Below are 22,588 nucleotides of genomic sequence, written 5' to 3' on the forward strand. Positions count from 1 at the left end.
CTTCGACGGAGCCAGCGAGATTGCGAAGTTCATTGGGCGGAAAGATGGTGGAGGCGACCTCGGCGGGTGGGGCCGCTCCTATCACAGTGGAAACGCTGACTGGCGTAATGGCATTCCAATTCGAAACCAATTTGGCAAACACTTTGAGAGGCAAGGAAGGGAGAGGACGGAATCCCTTAAATATTCTATTTAGGCGGCACTTGGCCGATAAGAGAGAAGCTGGGAAAGACTCCGGAGGCCATGAAAGAGCATGGAAAGTTGCTGAATGGAGTGGAAGGGATTATGTCGGGTCATAGCGTCCATATTGCCTCGCTGGAAGCCGTGATGCTGATGGTGGAGAAGAGGAGTACGGCCCTGAGGGCAAAGGTCGAGGACCTGGAGAACATGTCGAGGAGACAGAACCTCAGGAGCGTGGTTTCACGAGGGGGTGGAGGGCCCCGAGGCCAACCGGGTACTTCTCCCAGTTGTTTGCAAAGTTGTTGGGGGGAGGGGGGAGAGATGAACAGATGTCCGCTCCTGAGCTGGACTGGGCCCACTGGACATTCCGGCAGAGGCCTGGGGCGAATGAGCCACCATGAGCGGCAATAGTTCATTTTCGCAGCTTCCAGAAGGGTCCTGACATCAGAGGAGGCAGCGGCTTTTCATAGAATCATAGAATTTACAGTGCAGGACAAGGCCATTTGGCCCATCGAGTCTACACTGGCACAAGGAAAGAGCACCCTGCAAAAGCCTACACGTCCACCCCATCCCCAAGTAATCCCCACCTAATCTTTTTGGATGCTAAGGGCAATTTAGCATGGCCAATCCTTTGGGCGGCATGGGTCACGGATAAAGGACTTGGACTTAATTGAAAGGGTTTAAATGGGACTTTTCTTTCTTTCTTTTTAAATTTAGAGTACCCAATTCTTTTTTTCCCCCCAAGGAGCAATTTTGCACGGCCAGTCCACCTAGCCTGCACATCTTTGGGTTGCGGGGCTGAGACCCACGCAGGCATGGGGAGAACGTGCAAACTCCACACGGAGAGTGACCCAGGTTCTCAGCGCTGTGAGGCAGCAGTGCTAACCACTGTGCTGCCCTTAAATGGGGCGTCAAAGGGTGTTGATAGGATAGGATATTTGGGGATGTTTCAGTATTATGTTTTTTTTGTGGTTCTTTGTAGTTTATTGTTCTGTATTGGGGTGAGTCTGTTGTAAGGGAGGTCCGGCTAATCACACGCACATGTTCTGGTCCTGTCCCAAGCTCATGGGTGTTTGGGTCACCTCCTTTAGCACCATGTGGCCGATTCTGAAGATGTTGAAAGACGTTGATCGGTAATAAGGGGAGGCAGTGGCGTAGTGGTGTTGTCCCTGGACTAGAAATCCACAGACCCAGAGTAATGCTCTGGGGATCCGGCTTCCAAACCAGGATGGTAGATGGTGAAATTTGAATTCAATAAAAATCAGCAATTAAAAGTCCAATGATGACCATGATGAATCATTGCCGATTAGAACATAGAGCATAGAACAGACAGTGCAGAAGGAGGCCATTCGGCCCATCGAATCTGCACCGATCCACTTAAGCCCTCACTTCCACCCTATCCCCGTAACCCAATAACCCCTCCTAACCCCTCCACTAAGGGCAATTTATCATGGCCAATCCACCTAACCTGCACATCTTTGGACTGTGGGAGGAAACCGGAGCACCCGGAGGAAACCCACGCACACACGGGGAGAACGTGCAGACTCCGCACAGACAGTGACCCAGCGGGGATCGAACCTGGGACCCTGGCGCTGTGAAGCCTCAGTGCTATCCACTTGTGCTACCGTGCTGCCCTAAAAACCCACCTGGTTCACTAATGTCCTTTAGTGAAGCAAATCTGCCGTCCTTACCCGGTCTGGTGACTCCAGACCCACACAGCAATGTGGTTGTCTCTTAACTGCCACCCAATGAAAGGGCCGAGCAAACCACTCAGTTCGAGGGCAATTAGGGATGGGCAGCAAATGCTGGCCCAGCCCAGCGACGCCCACATCCCAAAAGAACACATTTTTAAAAATCTGATTCTGCCGATACTGATGGGTTTATTTCCACGAGAATGATTCCACACAGATGTTTGTCAAAGATAAAATCTGGTAGAGAACCAGATTCTGAGAACTCCAAAACTGAAGGTGACCCTAAGAAGGAGGAGTCCAAATCTAATAGTAATGACAGTGATGAAGATTCAGACGAGAGTTCTGAATCAGGTTTTGTTTCTGATTATGAAGTAATGTTAAACAGCTGCGACTGTAATAGATCTGTCACTAACTGATCTTGAACAAATGGCAAGTTATTTTTCCAAAGCTAGGAAAGAAGACAGCGAATCGGTGAAGAAAGTGAACTGGATTTTTCTAAAAGTGTTACGGCCACTTGCAGTAAACCCGCTGCCATTCACTTCAAGTGCAAATATTTCTCAGAGCATGTCTGATTTGAAGAAAAATATACATAATAGCATCAGTTATTCAGGCGAGGACAGCAAGGACTGTGAAGAATTAGTCCGAAATGACAGTAAACAAAGTTTAGTTTATATACACCTTGTGGTTATAGAGAAGTTTAAAACCCAGAACATAAGGTTATTCCATTGGAGTTTATTATTACAATGGTTACAATATTAAAATTGTACACATCCCTGGAAAGGATAATGTGATAGCGGATGCTTTGTTACGGGTTTCAGAGCTGACTAGTTACCAATGCAAAGACTGGGAAGCGAACTTAAATAATGGAGATGGATTGGATGGATATGTTTGTGATTTACATCTTGCATATCTCAACGAAACGTCTGTATCCTGGCGTTTCATTCTTTTAGGGAGGGAGATAAGCAAAGGTCCTTCCTGTTTATTCCCTTCGTTCCCCTCTCTTATTTTGCCGTTGTCATTTTTGATCCATGGATGATTAATGGACACGCATCTTTAAGTCAAACAGCAGAAAGAATGAGGAATTCAGACGTTCAAGGAGAGGACACTCTGCTAATGTCTGCTAGTTTGAAGTAGAGCTTCAGACGTTTTGGCAGCAGAGATAGAGATGGACTGGGACTCGGTTTGATCGATTAGCTGGGGTCCAAAAGGCCGGTAACAGGTGGTGTTTGAATCCTATCCCAGTGGGTGGTTCTCAGAGACCTGAGGGAGCAGTTGAGTCCTGGACACAGAAAGACATGGACCAGCTTTTCTCTCCCTCTCCAGAAAGACTGAGTGCTGTATTCCTGAAACTACAGAGGCCTGAATGAATCCACAGTGAAAACCTCAAACTGAAAGCAAATTCTGAAGAGGAGGAAGTGACAGGAAACACCCATTTGGGGGCTGGTTTAGCACAGGGCTAAAGAGCTGGCTTTTAAAGCAGACCAAGGCAGGCCAGCAGCACGGTTAAATTCCCGTACCAGCCTCCCCGAACAGGCGCCGGAATGTGGCGACTAGGGGCTTTTCACAGTAACTTCATTTGAAGCCTACTTGTGACAATAAGCGATTTTCATTTCATTTGAAACAATCACTCTCTTTCTCTTTTACTTATGCCTTTTTGTTACCCCCTTTCCTCCTCTCTGTTTTTGTCTGCTTTGTGTGTGTGTGTGTGTGTGTGTGTGTGTGTGTATAGAGGGTGGGGCGCAAGTTAAAGTGGGGAATTAGGAATTAGATAATAGTTAACCAGTTGTTTTGCTGCATGTTTCATTATAATTCTTGTTATAAATAAACAGTAATTGTGTTTAAATTTGCAAACCTGGTGACTGCGATTATTGGGCAGCTATGGGCCAAAGACTTCAGATATTTTTCTAAGAATTATTGGTTAATTTACTTGTACAAAGAACAAAGAAATGTACAGCACGGGAACAGGCCCTTCGGCCCTCCAAGCCCGTGCCGACCATGCTGCCCGACTAAACTACAATCTTCTACACTTCCTGGGTCCGTATCCCTCTATTCCCATCCTATTCATGTATTTGTCAAGATGCCCCTTAAATGTCACTATCGTCCCTGCTTCCACCACCTCCTCCGGCAGCGAGTTCCAGGCACCCACTACCCTGTGTAAAAAACCTTGCCTCGTACATCTACTCTAAACCTTGCCCCTCTCACCTTAAACCTATGCCCCCGAGTAATTGACCCCTCTACCCTTGGGAAAAGCCTCTGACTATCCACTCTGTCTATGCCCCTCATAATTTTGTAGACCTCTATCAGGTCGCCCCTCATCCTCCGTCGTTCCAGTGAGAACAAACCGAGTTTATTCAACCGCTCCTCATAGCTAATGCCCTCCATACCAGGCAACATCCTGGTAAATCTCTTCTGCACCCTCTCTAAAGCCTCCACATCCTTCTGGCAGTGTGGCGACCAGAATTGAACAATATACTCCAAGTGTGGCCTAACTAAGGTTCTATACAGCTGCAACATGACTTGCCAATTCTTATACTCAATGCCCCGGCCAATGAAGGTAAGCATGCTGTATGCCTTCTTGACTACCTTCTCCACCTGTGTTGCCCCTTTCAGTGACCTGTGGACCTGTACACCTAGGTCGTGTTGTGACTCTGGGTCAAGTGGGGCTGGAACTCACTGCACACTAGCCCAGGGTGTCGTAACAACGGGTGGATAAGTTAGTAGAGAAAACATATGGAATGATTTCCTTTACTGGGCCAGATAAACATGGTTTTATGAAAATAAATCATGTTTGACAAATTTGCTCAAAGTCTTTGAGGATGTAACAGGGAGATTAGACAGAGGGAACCTGTAGATGTAATATATTTAGATTTCCAAAAGGCATTTGACAAGGTGCTGGTTAAGAAGTTGGTGCATAAAATAAAAGCCCATGGAAATGGAGGAAGTATGTTAGCATGGATTGAAAACTACCTGTCACATTTCAAACAGAGAGTTGGAATAAAGGAGTCCTTTTCAGAGTGGAAAGATGTAATTAGTGGAGTACCGCAGGGATCAGTTCTTGGCCCGCAATTGTTCACTATTTACATTGATGACCAGGGGGAAGGAACAGAATGTAAAGTTTCCGAATTCACTGATGATATGGAAATAGGTGGAAGGACATGTTATGATGAGGATATTGTGATTCTGCAAGGGGCTATCGATAGATTGGGTGACTGGGCGAAAACCTGGCAAATGGAGTTTAATGTGGGGAAGTGTGAGGTCATGCACAGGAGGAATCAAAAGGCAGATTATCATCTAAATGGAATAATAATCTTTTACTGTCACAAGTATGAAGTTACTGTGAAAAGCCCCTAGTCGCCACATTCCGGCGCCTGTTCGGGTAAGCTGGTACGGGAATTGAACACCCGCTGCTGGACTTGTTCTGCATCACAAACCAGCTGTCTAGCCCACTGAGCTAAACCAGCCCTGCAGGCGAGACTGCAAGTGAGTGAAGTACAGAGGGATCCAGGTGTTCCAGTGCATGAATCACAAAAAGTTACCAGGCAGATTCAACAAGTAGTTAAGAAGGCAAACGCCATTTATTGCAAAGGGGTTGGAGTTTAAAATTGGGAGGTTTTGTCCAGGGTGAGGCCTCACCTGGAATACTGAGTACAGTTTTGGCCCCCTTACCTAAAAAACATTGGAGTCAGTCCAAAGGAGATTCACCAGGCTAATGCCTGGGATGACGCGCTAAATAGTCTGGGTCGGCATTCCTTGGAGTTTAGAAGAGTGAGGAGTGACCTAATTCAAACATACAAGACCGTGAGGGGGCTTGACAGGGGAGATGGTGAGATGTTTTCACTGGTGGGAGAGTCTCGAACAAGGGGACATAACAAGCTAAAAGGCTGGTCATTTAAAACTGAGATGCGGAGATATCTCTTCTCGAAGAGGGTGGTTAATCTCTGGAATTCTCTGTCCCGGAGGGTGATGGAGGCTGGATCATTAGAAGTATCTAAAGTGGAGATGGATAAATATTTGATAGAGGCCGGCATAGATCATAGAAACAAGAGGAGGCCATTCAGCCCCTCGAGCCTGTCACACCATAAAATGAGATCATGTCTGATGTGTGACCTAACTCCATAGACCTGCCTTGGGCCCATATCCTTTAATATCGCTGCTTAACAAAACTCTATCTCTCTCAGATTTAAACTTAACAACTAAGCTAGCTTCAACGTGTGTGTGTGGGAGAGAGTTCCAACCCTCTACCAACCTTGGAATGAAGAAGTGCTTCCCAATATCACTCCTGAACGGTCTGGCCCTAATTTTTAGGCTGTGCCCCTGAGTTTTAGAATCTCCAACCAGTGGAAATAGTTTATCTTTATCTATCCTGTCAATATCTTAAATACTTCGAACAGATCACCCCTTAACCTTCTAAATTCTCGTGAAACCAGACCTATGTCAGAGGTAGGTTCTTTACTCAGAGAGTAGTAAGGGCGTGGAATGCCCTGCCTGTAACAGTAGTGGACTCGCCAACACTAAGGGCATTTAAATGGTCATTGGATAAACATATGGACGATAAGGGAATAGTGTAGATGGGCTTTAGAGTGGTTTCACAGGTCGGTGCAACATCGAGGGCCGAAGGGCCTGTACTGCGCTGTAATGTTCTATGGTCTATATTCTAATCGGAGTAATCTCTCCTTGCAACTCAGTCCCTGAAGTCCGGGTATAATTTTTGTAAACGTACGTTGCTCTCCCTCCAAGGCCAAAATATCCTCCCTAAGGTGTGGTGCCCAGTATAGCTCCCAGTGACTCCAAGTGGGGTCTAACCAGGGTTTTGTAAAGCTGCAGCATATCCCTGTGTATTTATACTCCAATCCTCTAGATATAAAGGCTAGCTTTCCATTTGCCTTTTTGATTATTTTCTGCATTTGTTCCTGGCATTTTAAGGATCTCTGCACCTGAACCCCCCAGTCTCTTTGGACATGCACTGTACCTAACCTCTTTTCATTTAGAAAGTACTCTGCTCTATCCTTTTTTTGATCCAAAACAGATAACCTCACACTTGTTAAATTCCACCTGCCACAATTTTGCCCATTCACCCGGTCAGTCAATATCTCCTTGCAATTTGATGTTATCACCTAGGCTGCTGACAATGCTGCCTAACTTTGTATCATCCGCAAATTTGGACATATGACTTTCTATGCCATCACCCATGGCATTAATGAATAATGTGAATAATTGTGGCCCCAACACAGATCCCTGTGGTACACCACTAGTCACCTCCGGCCCCAAACAGGCGCCGGAATGTGGCAACTAGGGGCTTTTCACAGTAACTTCATTTGAAGCCTACTTGTGACAATAAGCGATTTTCATTTCATTTCATTTCAATTAGAGTAATTACCTCTTATCCCCATTCTCTGTGGCCAGCCACTCAACCAATTTCCTAACATGTCAATAATTTTCCCTCAACTCCAGGGGCTTCCACTTTAGTTAACAGTCTCTTGTGTGGGACTTTATCAAATGCCTTCTGGAAGTCCATATAAATGACATTCATCGACATTCCCCTGACCATTACCTTAGTCACCTCTTCAAAAAATTCAATAAGAACAAAGAAAAGTACAGCACAGGAACAGTCCCTTCGGCCCTCCAAGCCCGTGCCGACCATGCTGCCCGTCTAAACTAAAATCTTCTACACTTCCGGGGTCTGTATCCCTCTATTCCCATCCTATTCATGTATTTGTCAAGATGCCCCTTAAACCACTCCTTACCTGAGAAAGGACGTACTGGCACTGGAGGGTGTGCAGAGGAGATTCACTAGGTTAATCCCAGAGCTGAAGGGGTTGGATTACGAGGAGAGGTTGAGTAGACTGGGACTGTATTCGTTGGAATTTAGAAGGATGAGGGGGGATCTTATAGAAACATATAAGATTATGAAGGGAATAGATAGGATAGATGCGGGCAGGTTGTTTCCACTGGCGGGTGAAAGCAGAACTAGGGGGCATAGCCTCAAAATAAGGGGAAGTAGATTTCGGACTGAGTTTAGGAGGAACTTCTTCACCCAAAGGGTTGTGATTCTATGGAATTCCTTGCCCAGTGAAGCAGTTGAGGCTCCTTCATTAAATGTTTTTAAGATAAAGACAGATAGTTTTTTGAAGAATAAAGGGATTAAGGGTTATGGTGTTCGGGCCGGAAAGTTGAGCTGAGTCCACAAAAGATCAGCCATGATCTCATTGAATGGCGGAGCAGGCTCGAGGGGCCAGATGGCCGACTCCTGCTCCTAGTTCTTCTGTTCTTATAAACGTCACTATCGTCCCTGCTTCCATCACCTCCTCCGGCAGCGAGTTCCAGGCACCCACTACCCTCTGTGTAAAAAAGATAGTCAGGGACCTTTCCTTTACGAATCCATGTTGGCTCCCTCAGATCGACCAACATTTTTCAAGGTGTTCAGTTACCCCATCCTTGATTATAGACTCCAGCAATTTCCCCACCATGATTGTGGTGGTAATATAGAATGGCGGAGCAGGCTTGAAGGGCCTTGCGGCCTACTCCTGTTTCTAATTCTTGTATTGAATACAAAAGCAGGGATGCAATGGTGGATCTGCATAAAACGCTGGTTAGGCCACAGCTGGAGTTTTTGTGCAGTTCTGGTCACATTACACGAAGGACATCACTGTTGTGGAGGAAGGGCAGCACGATGGCACAGTGGTTAGCACAGCTGCCTCACGGCGCCGAGGTCCCAGGTTCGACCCCGGCTCCGGGTCACTCTCCGTGTGGAGCTTGCACATTGTCCCCGTGTTTGCGTGGGTTTCGCCCCCACAACCCAAAGATATTCAGGGTAGGTGGATCGGCCACGCTAAATTGCTCCTTAATTGGAAAAAATGAATTGTCTAATCTAAATTTAAAAAAAGAAAACAATTGGTCTGGAGCGAGAGCTGAGGAGATTTACAAGAATGTGGCCATGACTTGATAATTGCAGTATTGAGGAGGGATTGAATTGGCTAGGGTTGTTTTCCTAGAAACAGAGGAGGCTGAGGGAAAACATTTTCCCCAGAGGGTGGTCGGTGTCTGGAATTGACTACCGAAGTTGGTGGTTGAAGTGTTCAACTCATTTTAAAGGTACCTGAATTGGGCCTTTACTCAAGGGAATTGAAATAAAAGAATAAGGAAGACTTGCTATAATTGTACAGGGTTTTGGAGAGATCACACTGGGGAGTACTGTGCACAGTATTGATCTCCATATCTAAGGAAGGATATAGTTGCAATGGAAGTTGTACAGTGTAGATTGGTTTCTGGGATGAATGTCTGAGTAAATTGGGTCTATATTCTCTGTAGAGGAATGAGAGGTGATCTCATTCACACATGTAAGATGTTAAAGAAGCTTGACAGGGTAGACACAGAGTTGTTTTCCCAAGATGTGGAATCTGGAATACGATGGGGCAACTGTCTCAGAATAGGGGACCAATCAACATGAAGTCACAGAACCTTCAAGACAACAGCACACAGGAGAGGATGACTCGATGGGGGCACTGTCACTCAAATTTCCTGCTGACCCTTCAAGAAACAGTTAGGATATTGTCAATAATACTGATTGAATAGGGAGAACCTTGTGCAAATCAATGAATTAGTAATGGTTATCTCTTAATCGCCAAAAGAACATCTTAAATCGATCCACTACCTGATGAGTTCAAGTTGTGCCAGCTCTTGATTGGCTTGAAAGATTGGTTTTTTAGTGAAGAGCTCTCCAAGGATACACCTGCAAACAGAACAGACCAAGTTAACTATGTGATTACATGGAGGTCTCCAGCTCATGTGCGTGCAGGCCCCAGATCGTGTGCAGGCCCCCAGATCGCGTGCAGGCCCCCAGATCGCGTGCAGGCCCCCAGATCGCGTGCAGGCCCCCAGATCGCGTGCAGGCCCCCAGATCGCGTGCAGGCCCCCAGATCGCGTGCAGGCCCCCAGATCGCGTGCAGGCCCCCAGATCGCGTGCAGGCCCCCAGATCACACTCAGGCTCACTGCTTGCAGACATGCAAGCCCCTGCTCAAAGTAAGCACAGTTCCAGCAGCACAGATAGCTTTAGGAATCTGCTAACACCTACAATTTATTGCAGAATTTATTTTTAAACCAGGGAAGCTTTCTTATAATTATGGAATTTCACTGTCTGCCAAATCTCTGATACAACAAAAGCAGAAACGAGAATCCACTCATTTTTCATATCAAAGCAGTAAAATTTTTGTTTCTGGGCGGTGTGGCAGCACAGCGGTTAGCACTGTTACTTCACAGTGCCAGGGACCCGGGTTCGAATCCCAGCTTGGGTCACTGTCTGTGCAGTGTCTGCACGTTCTCCCAGTGTCTGCGTGGGTTTCCTCCGGGTGCTCCGGTTTCCTCCCACAAGTTCTGAAAGACGTGCTGCTAGGTGAATTGGACATTCTCAATTCCCCCTCTGTGTACCCGAACAGGCACCAGAATGTGGCGACTAGGGGATTTTCACAGTAACATCATTACAGTGTTAATGTAAGCCTACTTGTGACAATAAAGATTATTATTATTGCTTGCATTACAGGATGAATCCTCCTCTCTTCTCTCATTTGACTGGTTTAAATTATGTGTTGAAAATATGTTCCAATTTTCCACCCTCAAATCTCTATTCCAAACAATTGCTGTTCCCCCAATCCTCTGCCCTACATTATCTCTATTTACAGCTTCTTCCGCCTGAGTCATTTGCTGTATATCATAGTAATTCCTTTCATATGATCTGTGACAGGAGCTCACTCCACTAAGCCTCGCACTCTACCCCCCTCCGCAGGACCATGATGCCAGTGTTTCCTGCTCTGCTCCATCCTCTGCGGGGTCAAAGCTCAGCTGCTTTTGCCTTTTTATTGCAAGTATCATAGTTTTTCTGATTTTATTTTGGGCTCAATGAATAATAAACTGTAAAGTAATTTGAATGAGAATAATTCAGTATCTGCGTCAATGACATGTAAAATCCTCAGTATCACACACATTGTACTTACCCACAGCTCCAAACATCGATAGCTGGAGAGTACCGTTCCTCCCCCAGTAGCAGTTCCGGTGGGCGGTACCACAGTGTGATGACTTTGTTAGTGTACGGACGGCTAAGAGACAAACGTTGGAGCATTAAGATGTGTCACTCTGAACAAAGCAGCAATATTCTACATCAATGCTGACATCACAAAGTTCAAAACACAAAGAGACAGTTGTGTGTTGCCCAGGAACTGATCACAGTCAGGAGGATTACCACAGGGCAGGAGGATCACCACAGGGCAGGAGGATCAGCAGAGCGCAGGATCACCACAGGGCAGGAGGATCACCACAGGGCAGGAGGATCACCACAGGGCAGGAGGATCACCACAGGGCAAGAGGATCACCACAGGGCAAGAGGATCACCACAGGGCAGGAGGATCACCACAGGGCAGGAGGATCACCACAGCGCAGGAGGATCACCACAGGGCAGGAGGATCACCACAGGGCAGGAGGATCACCACAGGGCAGGAGGATCACCACAGGGCAGGAGGATCACCAGAGCGCAGGATCACCACAGGGCAGGAGGATCACCACAGTGCAGGATCAACACCGCGCAGGAGGATTACCACCGCGCAGGATCACCACCGCGCAGGGTCACCGCAACGCAGGATCACCACCGCGCAGGGTCACCGCAACGCAGGATCACCGCAGCGCAGGAACACCGCAGCGCAGGAACACCGCAGCGCAGGAACACCGCAGCGCAGGAACACCGCAGCGCAGGAACACCGCAGCGCAGGGTCACCGCAGCGCAGGGTCACCGCAACGCAGGATCACCGCAGCGCAGGAACACCGCAGCGCAGGAACACCGCAGCGCAGGAACACCGCAGCGCAGGAACACCGCAGCGCAGGGACACCGCAGCGCAGGGACACCGCAGCGCAGGAACACCGCAGCGCAGGAACACCGCAGCGCAGGAACACCGCAGCGCAGGAACACCGCAGCGCAGGAACACCGCAGCGCAGGAACACCGCAGCGCAGGAACACCGCAGCGCAGGAACACCGCAGCGCAGGAACACCGCAGCGCAGGAACACCGCAGCGCAGGAACACCGCAGCGCAGGGACACCACAGCGCAGGGACACCACAGCGCAGGGACACCACAGCGCAGGGACACCACAGCGCAGGGACACCACAGCGCAGGGACACCACAGCGCAGGGACACCACAGCGCAGGGACACCACAGCGCAGGGACACCACAGCGCAGGGACACCACAGCGCAGGGACACCACAGCGCAGGGACACCACAGCGCAGGGACACCACAGCGCAGGGACACCGCAGCGCAGGGACACCGCAGCGCAGGGACACCGCAGCGCAGGGACACCGCAGCGCAGGAACACCGCAGCGCAGGATCACCGCAGCGCAGGAACACCGCAGCGCAGGAACACCGCAGCGCAGGAACACCGCAGCGCAGGAACACCGCAGCGCAGGAACACCGCAGCGCAGGATCACCGCAGCGCAGGAACACCGCAGCGCAGGAACACCACAGCGCAGGAACACCACAGCGCAGGAACACCACAGCGCAGGAACACCACAGCGCAGGAACACCACAGCGCAGGAACACCACAGCGCAGGAACACCACAGCGCAGGAACACCACAGCGCAGGAACACCACAGCGCAGGAACACCACAGCGCAGGAACACCACAGCGCAGGAACACCACAGCGCAGGAACACCACAGCGCAGGAACACCACAGCGCAGGAACACCACAGCGCAGGAACACCACAGCGCAGGAACACCACAGCGCAGGAACACCACAGCGCAGGAACACCACAGCGCAGGAACACCACAGCGCAGGAACACCACAGCGCAGGAACACCACAGCGCAGGAACACCACAGCGCAGGAACACCACAGCGCAGGAACACCACAGCGCAGGAACACCACAGCGCAGGAACACCACAGCGCAGGAACACCACAGCGCAGGAACACCACAGCGCAGGAACACCACAGCGCAGGATCACCACAGGGCAGGAGGGTCACCACAGGGCAGGAACACCACAGCGCAGGAACACCACAGCGCAGGAACACCACAGCGCAGGATCACCACAGCGCAGGGACACCACAGCGCAGGAACACCACAGCGCAGGAACACCACAGCGCAGGAACACCACAGCGCAGGAACACCACAGCGCAGGAACACCACAGCGCAGGAACACCACAGCGCAGGAACACCACAGCGCAGGAACACCACAGCGCAGGAACACCACAGCGCAGGAACACCACAGCGCAGGAACACCACAGCGCAGGAACACCACAGCGCAGGAACACCACAGCGCAGGAACACCACAGCGCAGGAACACCACAGCGCAGGATCACCGCAGCGCAGGAACACCGCAGCGCAGGAACACCGCAGCGCAGGAACACCACAGCGCAGGAACACCGCAGCGCAGGAACACCACAGCGCAGGAACACCGCAGCGCAGGAACACCGCAGCGCAGGAACACCACAGCGCAGGAACACCACAGCGCAGGGTCACCACAGCGCAGGAACACCGCAGCGCAGGAACACCGCAGCGCAGGAACACCGCAGCGCAGGAACACCGCAGCGCAGGAACACCACAGCGCAGGAACACCACAGCGCAGGAACACCACAGCGCAGGAACACCACAGCGCAGGAACACCACAGCGCAGGAACACCACAGCGCAGGAACACCACAGCGCAGGAACACCACAGCGCAGGAACACCACAGCGCAGGAACACCACAGCGCAGGAACACCACAGCGCAGGAACACCACAGCGCAGGAACACCACAGCGCAGGGTCACCACAGCGCAGGGTCACCACAGCGTAGGAACACCGCAGCGCAGGAACACCACAGCGCAGGAACACCACAGCGCAGGAACACCACAGCGCAGGAACACCACAGCGCAGGAACACCACAGCGCAGGAACACCACAGCGCAGGAACACCACAGCGCAGGAACACCACAGCGCAGGAACACCACAGCGCAGGAACACCACAGCGCAGGAACACCACAGCGCAGGAACACCACAGCGCAGGAACACCACAGCGCAGGAACACCACAGCGCAGGGTCACCACAGCGCAGGAACACCACAGCGCAGGGACACCACAGCGCAGGGACACCACAGCGCAGGATCACCACAGCGCAGGATTACCACAGCGCAGGAACACCGCAGCGCTGGAACACCACAGCGCAGGAACACCACAGCGCAGGAACACCACAGCGCAGGAGGATCACCAGAGCGCAGGAGGATCACCAGAGCGCAGGAGGATCACCACAGCACAGGAGGATCACCACAGCGCAGGAGGATCACCACAGCGCAGGAGGATCACCACAGCACAGGAGGATCACCACAGCACAGGAGGATCACCACAGCACAGGAGGATCACCACCACGCAGGATCACCACCGCGCAGAAGAATAGCCACAGCGCAGGGTCGCAACAGCGCAGAATCACCACCGCGCAGTGTCACCACCGCGCAGTGTCACCACAGAGCAGGAGAATAGCCACAGCGCAGGATCACCACCGCGCAGGATCGCCACAACGCAGGAGGATCACCTCAGCGCAGGAGGATCACCTCAGCGCAGGAGGATCACCAGAGCGCAGGATCGCCACAGTGCAGGAGGGTCACCACAGCGCAGGAGGATCACCTCAGCTAAGGAGGATCACCACAGCGCAGGAGGATCACCTCAGCGCAGGAGGATCACCACAGCGCAGGAGGATCACCACAGCGCAGGACGTCGCCACAGCGCAGGAGGATCACCTCAGCGCAGTAGGATCACCTCAGCGCAGGAGGATCACCACAGCGCAGGAGGATGACCTCAGCGCAGGAGGATCACCACAGCGCAGGAGGATCGCCACAGCGCAGGATCGCCACAGCGCAGGACCGCCACAGCGCAGGAGGATCACCTCAGCGCAGTAGGATCACCTCAGCGCAGGAGGATCACCACAGCGCAGGAGGATGACCTCAGCGCAGGAGGATCACCACAGCGCAGGTTCACCACAGCGCAGAGCACAATCTAACTACGTAACTGGAGTATAATTCAAGCTTAACCAGAATGCAATGGGAGGGTAACTGGAGAACAATCCAAGTGAAACCAGAGTGTAACAGGAGCACAATTGGAGTGTAACCAGAGCATAAGCAGAGTGTAATCTGAATGCAGCCAGAGTACCATGCAGTCTGGATTTCTCAATGGCATATTAGTCAACTCCACTATGTTCCAGTTCGGGTCAAAACAATCAAAACCTTGTGGGCATTTTATCACTGAAAAGCCAGGTGCAAAGTGGGAGGCTCAGGGTGTCACAGCTTTCAGCACAGGGAGAATTTTAATTTCTATTAGACTCAGAATATTTGCCAAAATTTTAATGAGGTTTCCTCAAGCGCCTCATTTACATGGCTACTCCTTGTATTGCTCCTTTTCCTGCAGACGCTCCTATATTATTCCCATGTGGAATATCTGTGCTGTGGCATGAGGCAGGTGCAGCTGTGAATCTGCCTGAATCAATCCGAATGTTAATTGAACATGAGGCTGCTGTAAATCACGGAAGTTGTGACATCGAGAAATGGGTCAGAGTGCAGTTAATGTCAGGCAGGGTCAGAGTGCAGTTAATGTCAGGCAGGGTCAGAGTGCAGTTAATGTCAGGCAGGGTCAGAGTGCAGTTAATGTCAGGCAGGGTCAGAGTGCAGTTAATGTCAGGCAGGGTCAGAGTGCAATTAATGTCAGGCAGGGTCAGAGTGCAGTTAATGTCAGGCAGGGTCAGAGTGCAGTTAATGTCAGGCAGGGTCAGAGTGCAGTTAATGTCCGGCAGGTTAAAGTGCAGTTACTGTCAGGCAGGGTCAGAGTGCAGATAATGTCAGGCAGGGTCAGAGAGCAGTTAATGTCAGGCAGGTTAAAGTTCAGTTAATGTCAGGCAGGGTCAGAGTGCAGTTAATGTCAGGCAGGGTCAGAGTGCAGTTAATGTCAGGCAGGGTCAGAGTGCAGTTAATGCCAGGCAGGGTCAAAGTTCAGTTAATGTCAGGCAGGGTCAGAGAGCAGTTAATGACAGGCAGGGTCAGAGTGCAGTTAATGTCAGGCAGGGTCAGAGTGCAGTTAATGTCAGGCAGGGCCAGAGTGCAGTTAATGTCAGGCAGGGTCAGAGTGCAGTTAATGTCAGGCAGGTTAAAGTTCAGTTACTGTCAGGCAGGTTAAAGTTCAGTTACTGTCAGGCAGGGTCAGAGTGCAGTTAATGTCAGGCAGGGTCAGAGTGCAGTTAATGTCAGGCAGGATCAGAGTGCAGTTAATGTCAGGCAGGGTCAGAGAGCAGTTAATGTCAGGCAGGGTCAGAGTGCAGTTAATGTCAGGCAGGGTCAGAGTGCAGTTAATGTCAGGCAGGGTCAGAGTGCAGTTAATGTCAGGCAGGGTCAGAGTGCAGTTAATGTCAGGCAGGGTCAGAGTGCAGTTAATGTCAGGCAGGGTCAGAGTGCAGTTAATGTCAGGCAGGGTCAGAGTGCAGTTAATGTCCAGCAGGTTAAAGTGCAGTTAATGCCAGGCAGGGTCAGAGTGCAGTTAATGTCAGGCAGGTTAAAGTTCAGTTAATGTCAGGCAGGGTCAGAGAGCAGTTAATGTCAGGCAGGGTCAGAGTGCAGTTAATGTCAGGCAGGGTCAGAGTGCAATTAATGTCAGGCAGGGTCAGAGTGCAGTTAATGTCAGGCAGGGTCAGAGTGCAGTTAATGTCAGGCAGGGTCAGAGTGCAGTTAATGTCAGGCAGGGCCAGAGTGCAGTTAATGTCAGGCAGGGTCAGAGAGCACTTAATGTCAGGCAGGGTCAGAGTGCAGTTAATGTCAGGCAGGTTAAAGTTCAGTTAATGTCAGGCAGGGTCAGAGTGCAGTTAATGTCCGGCAGGTTAAAGTGCAGTTACTGTCAGGCAGGGTCAGAGTGCAGATAATGTCAGGCAGGGTCAGAGAGCAGTTAATGTCAGGCAGGTTAAAGTTCAGTTAATGTCAGGCAGGGTCAGAGTGCAGTTAATGTCAGGCAGGGTCAGAGTGCAGTTAATGTCAGGCAGGGTCAGAGTGCAGTTAATGTCAGGCAGGGTCAAAGTTCAGTTAATGTCAGGCAGGGTCAGAGAGCAGTTAATGACAGGCAGGGTCAGAGTGCAGTTAATGTCAGGCAGGGTCAGAGTGCAGTTAATGTCAGGCAGGGCCAGAGTGCAGTTAATGTCAGGCAGGGTCAGAGTGCAGTTAATGTCAGGCAGGTTAAAGTTCAGTTACTGTCAGGCAGGGTTAGAGTGCAGTTAATGTCAGGCAGGGTCAGAGTGCAGTTAATGTCAGGCAGGGTCAGAGTGCAGTTAATGTCAGGCAGGGTCAGAGAGCAGTTAATGTCAGGCAGGGTCAGAGTGCAGTTAATGTCAGGCAGGGTCAGAGTGCAGTTAATGTCAGGCAGGGTCAGAGTGCAGTTAATGTCAGGCAGGGTCAGAGTGCAGTTAATGTCAGGCAGGGTCAGAGTGCAGTTAATGTCAGGCAGGGTCAGAGTGCAGTTAATGTCAGGCAGGGTCAGAGTGCAGTTAATGTCAGGCAGGTTAAAGTTCAGTTACTGTCAGGCAGGGTCAGAGTGCAGTTAATGTCAGGCAGCGTCAGAGTGCAGTTAATGTCAGGCAGGGTCAGAGTGCAGTTAATGTCAGGCAGGGTCAGAGTGCAGTTAATGTCAGGCAGGGTCAGAGTGCAGTTAATGTCAGGCAGGGTCAGAGAGCAGTTAATGTCAGGCAGGGTCAGAGAGCAGTTAATGTCAGGCAGGGTCAGAGAGCAGTTAATGACAGGCAGGGTCAGAGTGCAGTTAATGTCAGGCAGGGTCAGAGTGCAGTTAATGTCAGGCAGGGTCAGAGAGCAGTTAATGACAGGCAGGGTCAGAGTGCAGTTAATGTCAGGCAGGGTCAGAGTGCAGTTAATGTCAGGCAGGGTCAGAGAGCAGTTAATGACAGGCAGGGTCAGAGTGCAGTTAATGTCAGGCAGGGTCAGAGTGCAGTTAATGTCAGGCAGGGTCAGAGTGCAGTTAATGACAGGCAGGGTCAGAGTGCAGTTAATGTCAGGCAGGGTCAGAGTGCAGTTACTGTCAGGTAGTGTCTATATGATCAACTTAGGCCCAGTTCCCAATTTCAGCTTTTTGTCCTTCAAAGAACAACCAAAGAATATTTGCCCGACAGCTTCAGGATGATACACTTCCAGCAAGCCACAGAGAAAAAAACTGTCCAATATCCAGGGTATTTGGGTTTTAATTCAGTGGTCCTATTCTCGGTTACAATATGGGAAATGGAAAATTCACTAATCCAGGTGAGTTTATCGGATTAATGTCGGCAGTAATCCAGCATCTGTCCAGCAATGTATCTGTCATCAGGCAGTCCTAATACAGGATTGGAAACTTCTGGTTTTATCTGAATTGCTGTTGAAATCTAAGGTTTGGTTCCAGTTGATCGAAACAGGCAGCACCTGGAAAGTTGCATAATCTGAGGGCCGGATTGAAGGGGCCAATCATCACTGTTCATTTTGGTTTTGAAATTTCAATTGAGCTCCAACTTCAATAGTTTTCTGGGGGAGTGAGTTCCAGAATTCTGTTACCCTTTCAGTAAAGAAGTGCTTCCTGTCGTCACTCCTCAATGGCCTCGCTCTAAACTCTGGACGCTCCCACCAGAGGAAATTCTCACCGACTGACTTATAAAATCTGTTCATCATCTTAAACACCTCAATTGCATCACCCCATAATCTTCTATATTTAAGAGAAAACAAGGCTAGTCTATAAAGGGTTTTTAAATTTATTCACTCATGGGTGTGAGTGTGACTGGCTGGGCCAGCATTTATCGCCTTTCCCTGATTGGGGAGGTGGCGGTGAGCTGCCTTCTAGAATCGCTGCAGTCCTTCAACTGGAGAAAATAACATTCTCCACCCATGGCTCGGAGGATTTCCACAAGACATGGAAGCCATTCACCAACTTGATCCGAGACCTGCTCATAGCCAGTAACCAGTAGAGGAAGGAGCAATGATAATCTGGGCAAGACAAGCTCGGGCCAACACTGGACAGCTCAACTAAGGCAGAGCCGCCAAATGGGGTCCACAGCCACGAGGGATGGGGGACATGTAAGTATGTATAATGATCCTTGTTTGTTTGAGTCATTTTTATTTTCTTCTTTGGCTTATCTCTCACTTCTAATCTTTTATTTTTCTTTAGTTGCTTTGCTCAGCACTGCGCCCGGTGATGAAACTTGTAAATTTAAAGTTTGAACTGGAATGTGAAAACCAATAAAAACACTTTTTAAAAAATGACAAAAAGTGGACTTCCGGCGGAGACTTGTTGGCGGAGGTCGCACATTGGGTGGTTCCTGCGAGAGCTTTCGTTTTTTGGCCCTTTTCACACAGATTTTGGGGGAAATTTTATGTGATTGATTTTTAGAAAAGTTGCGGCAATTAAAGGAAAACCCAGAAGAAGAATACAGGGCGAAAAGGTGCGAGCAATAGTCCACCAGAGAGCTCGCGTTCGGTGCGGTGCTTTGTGGGAGGAAAGACAGTGGGAGCAAGCTCGCCAGGCAGGGCCGCGCCCGTTACAGTGGATAAGTTGGCCGAACTGATGACTGTGGAATTTGAGGGACAGTTCGCCAAACATTTCGATAGGCATCGCAAGGAGATGATGACCTCGCTCAAGGAGTTGGTGGATGATACCCTGGCCCCGATAAAGGAGGCTTTGGGAAAGGCGGCAGTGCGGGAGAAAGGAGAGGTGCTGAAGGGGTGGAGGAGGCACTGTCACGGCACAGCGGCCAGTTCACCTCGAAGATGAGGAGCTGCAGAGGGTGGTGCAGAGTAACAAAGGGCTGTGAGCCAAAGTGGAGGAGCTGGAGAACAGGACACAAAGGCAGAATCTGCAGATTGTGGGATTGCCTGAGGGACTGGAGGGCTGGAAGCCGATGAGAGTATTTTGTGGAGGTGTTTGTCAAGTTGGAGGTGAGGAGGACTCCTCCTTCCGTGAGCTGGATAGGGCTCCAGCAGAATGAACCACGAAGAGCTGTGGATAATTTGCTTTCGTAGCTAGCGGGTGAAGGAGAATACTGATATGGGCGAAGCGGAATCGAAAGGTGAGGTTGGAAGGCGGTGGTATTCGTATCTACCAGGATCTCACGGCAGACCGGGCAAGACGGCGGGCAGTCTTTTGTATGGCGAAGGCAGCGTTATACAAGAGCAACGTGCGGTTGGGGGTGGTCTACCCGGCGAAGCTAAGAGTTACGCACAACTCTCGGGACTATTACTTCGAGACGGCGGAAGTGTTCGTGAAGGCTAAAGGGCTGGGACAGAAATGAGTTTGGATTTTGTTTTTCTAATGGTGTGGTTGTGAGGGGATGGTTTGGGGGCTAATGGTGTGGTTGTGAGGGGATGGTTTGGGGGCTAATGGTGTGGTTGTGAGGGAATGGTTTTGAGGCACTCGGGTAATATGTTGGGATTTGTTTCCCTTTGTTTAGGGGTCTATTTTGTTTGGATTTTTGGAGGGACTGGGTGTGGTGGGGATCTTTATGTTGTTTTTTTTGGTAGTGGGTCTGTGGGGGGAGGGGGCTCTGGCAAGGGGCTGTGATCAGGAGCAAGGGGGGGGCACAGCCATTGGAATCTGTGTGGGCAGGTTTCGATGGGCCTGGGAGGTGTCAATGGTGAGGCTTGGGAACTGTGCAGGGAGAAGTGGTTTTGAGAGGTGACTGGGGAGCTTCTGGGAAAGAGGGGGGGGGCAGTTAGCTGAACATGATCAGGGGTAGGATTGGGTCCCACTCACTGGGCAGGGCCAGCAGCAGTGATCATGACTGACAGGAAGGGTGTGTGAGAGACTCTAGGTCCGTATGGTATCGTGGAACATGTGAGGGTTGGGCGGGCTGGTGAACCAAGCAAGAGTCTTCTTGCATTTGAAGAGCTTGAGGGCTGATCTGGTGCTGCTACAGGAGACCCACCTTACTGTGAATGACCAGGTGAGGCTTCAGAAGGATTGGGTGAGTCAGGTGTTCCACTCGGGCTTTGATAGCAGGGCCCAGGGGTAGTGATACTGGTGGGTAAAAGGGTGAGGTTCCAGATGGAGAAGGTGGTGACAGACCAGGGGGGCAGGAACATTATGGTAACGGGTGCTTTGGAGGGGAGGCTGGTGGTGTTGGCTATCGTGTATGCCCCAAATTGGGACAATATGGGGTTCATGAAGAGGATGGTGGCTGCCATACCGAATTTGGATACATATCAGTTAATACTTGGGGCGGGGTCAGGAGGCCCAAAGTGTTGTGTAAAGATTGGGAGGTGATCAATGAGTATGTGGGGTTCAACAGGAACGGGGAGGTTTCACCGCCTGTGTCTGGGAGGCACTGAAGGCGGGAGTGAGGGGCAAGATCATCATGTTCAAGGCTCAAGTGGACAGGGAAGCAAGGGAAGAGCGGCAGCGGGTGGTGGAGGAAATTCTGGAAGTGGATGGGAAGTTTGTGGAGGATCCCACTCCGGATCTCTTGGTGAAGAAGAAGGAATTACAAGCACATTTTGACCTTCTGTCCACATGGAAGGCGGTTCAGCAGTTACAGCGGGTGAAGGACATAGTATATGAATATGGGCAGCAGGCCAGTCGTTTGGCAGAGGGCCAGTTCCGCTGGCAGTGGCTGCACAATAGATTGTCCAGATTGGGCAGGGTTTTGGGATGGGAGAAGTGGGAGTGGTGGAGATGAAGGACTTATTTCTGGAAGAGTGGTTTGTGAGTTTGGAGGAGTTGGTGGGGAAGTTTGGGATTTAGCGAGGGGAGGGGAGCCTTTAGGTATATTCAGGTGCAGGACTTTCAAAGACAGGTTTTCCGACTTACGCGTTGTTGGGAGGGGGTGTTGTCAGTGGTGGGGCTGGGGTTGAGGGGGTCCTGGCTATTTATGGGAGGACGTTGGAAAGGATCGGGTGTGGTTGGCGAGGGGGTCAATGCCAAGTGGGAGGAGCTAGGGATAGCGCTGGAGAAGGGGTTGTGGTGTGTGGTGCTGCGGAGGGTGAACGCCTCAACCTCGTTTGCGAAGCTGGGGCTGATGCAGCTAAAGGTGATGCATTTAATTTTTTACATCTTTATTAGTGTCACAAGTAGGCTTACATCAACACTGCAATGAAGTTACTGTGAAAATCCCCTAGTTGCCACACTCAGGCGCCTGTTCGGGTACAATGAGGGAGAATTCAGAATGTCCAATTCATTTCACAGCACATATTTCGGGACTGTGGGAGGAAACCGGAGTGCCCGGAGGAAACCCACGCTGACACGGGGACAATGTGCAGACTCCGCACAGACAGTGACCCAGCGGGGAATTGAACCTGGGACCCTGGCGCTGTGAAACAATGGTGCTAACCACTGTGCTATCGTGCGGGGTGCACCTGACGAGGTGGAGGATGAGCATTTGTTTGAGGGGGGTGGAGGATATTTATGAGTGGTGTGGGAGGGGTCCGGCCAATCATGGACATATGTTTTATTCCTGCCCGAAGTTGGAGAGATTTTGAAGGTTGATTTTTAGCACTATGCCGGCGATCTTGCACGTGGATTTGGAGCCCATATTAGCAGGTCATAGAACATAGAAAATACAGCACAGAACAGGCCCTTCGGCCCACGATGTTGTGCCGAACCTTTGTCCTAGATTAATCATAGATTATCATTGAATTTACAGTGCAGAAGGAGGCCATTCGGCCCTTTGAGTCTGCACCGGCTCTTGGAAAGAGCACCCTACCCAAACTCAACACCTTCACCC

The 22,588-nt window shown here is 50.4% G+C and overlaps 1 protein-coding gene across 1 annotated transcript in view; it reads right to left on the minus strand.

Moving 5' to 3' along the window:
- LOC140398079 (cyclin-dependent kinase 12-like) overlaps positions 1–22,588 on the minus strand; it is a 167,523-nt gene that overhangs the window by 17,273 nt on the left and 127,662 nt on the right. The window contains exons 8-9 of the mRNA XM_072486287.1: positions 10,857–10,958; positions 9,520–9,597 (exon numbers count right to left, since the gene is read on the minus strand). Of these exons, the coding sequence (XP_072342388.1) occupies positions 9,520–9,597; positions 10,857–10,958 (180 nt within the window). The remainder of the gene's footprint in view (positions 1–9,519; positions 9,598–10,856; positions 10,959–22,588) is intronic.

Source organism: Scyliorhinus torazame, chromosome 21, assembly GCF_047496885.1.
Source record: "Scyliorhinus torazame isolate Kashiwa2021f chromosome 21, sScyTor2.1, whole genome shotgun sequence".
In the NCBI taxonomy this organism is placed as follows: Eukaryota; Metazoa; Chordata; class Chondrichthyes; order Carcharhiniformes; family Scyliorhinidae; genus Scyliorhinus; species Scyliorhinus torazame.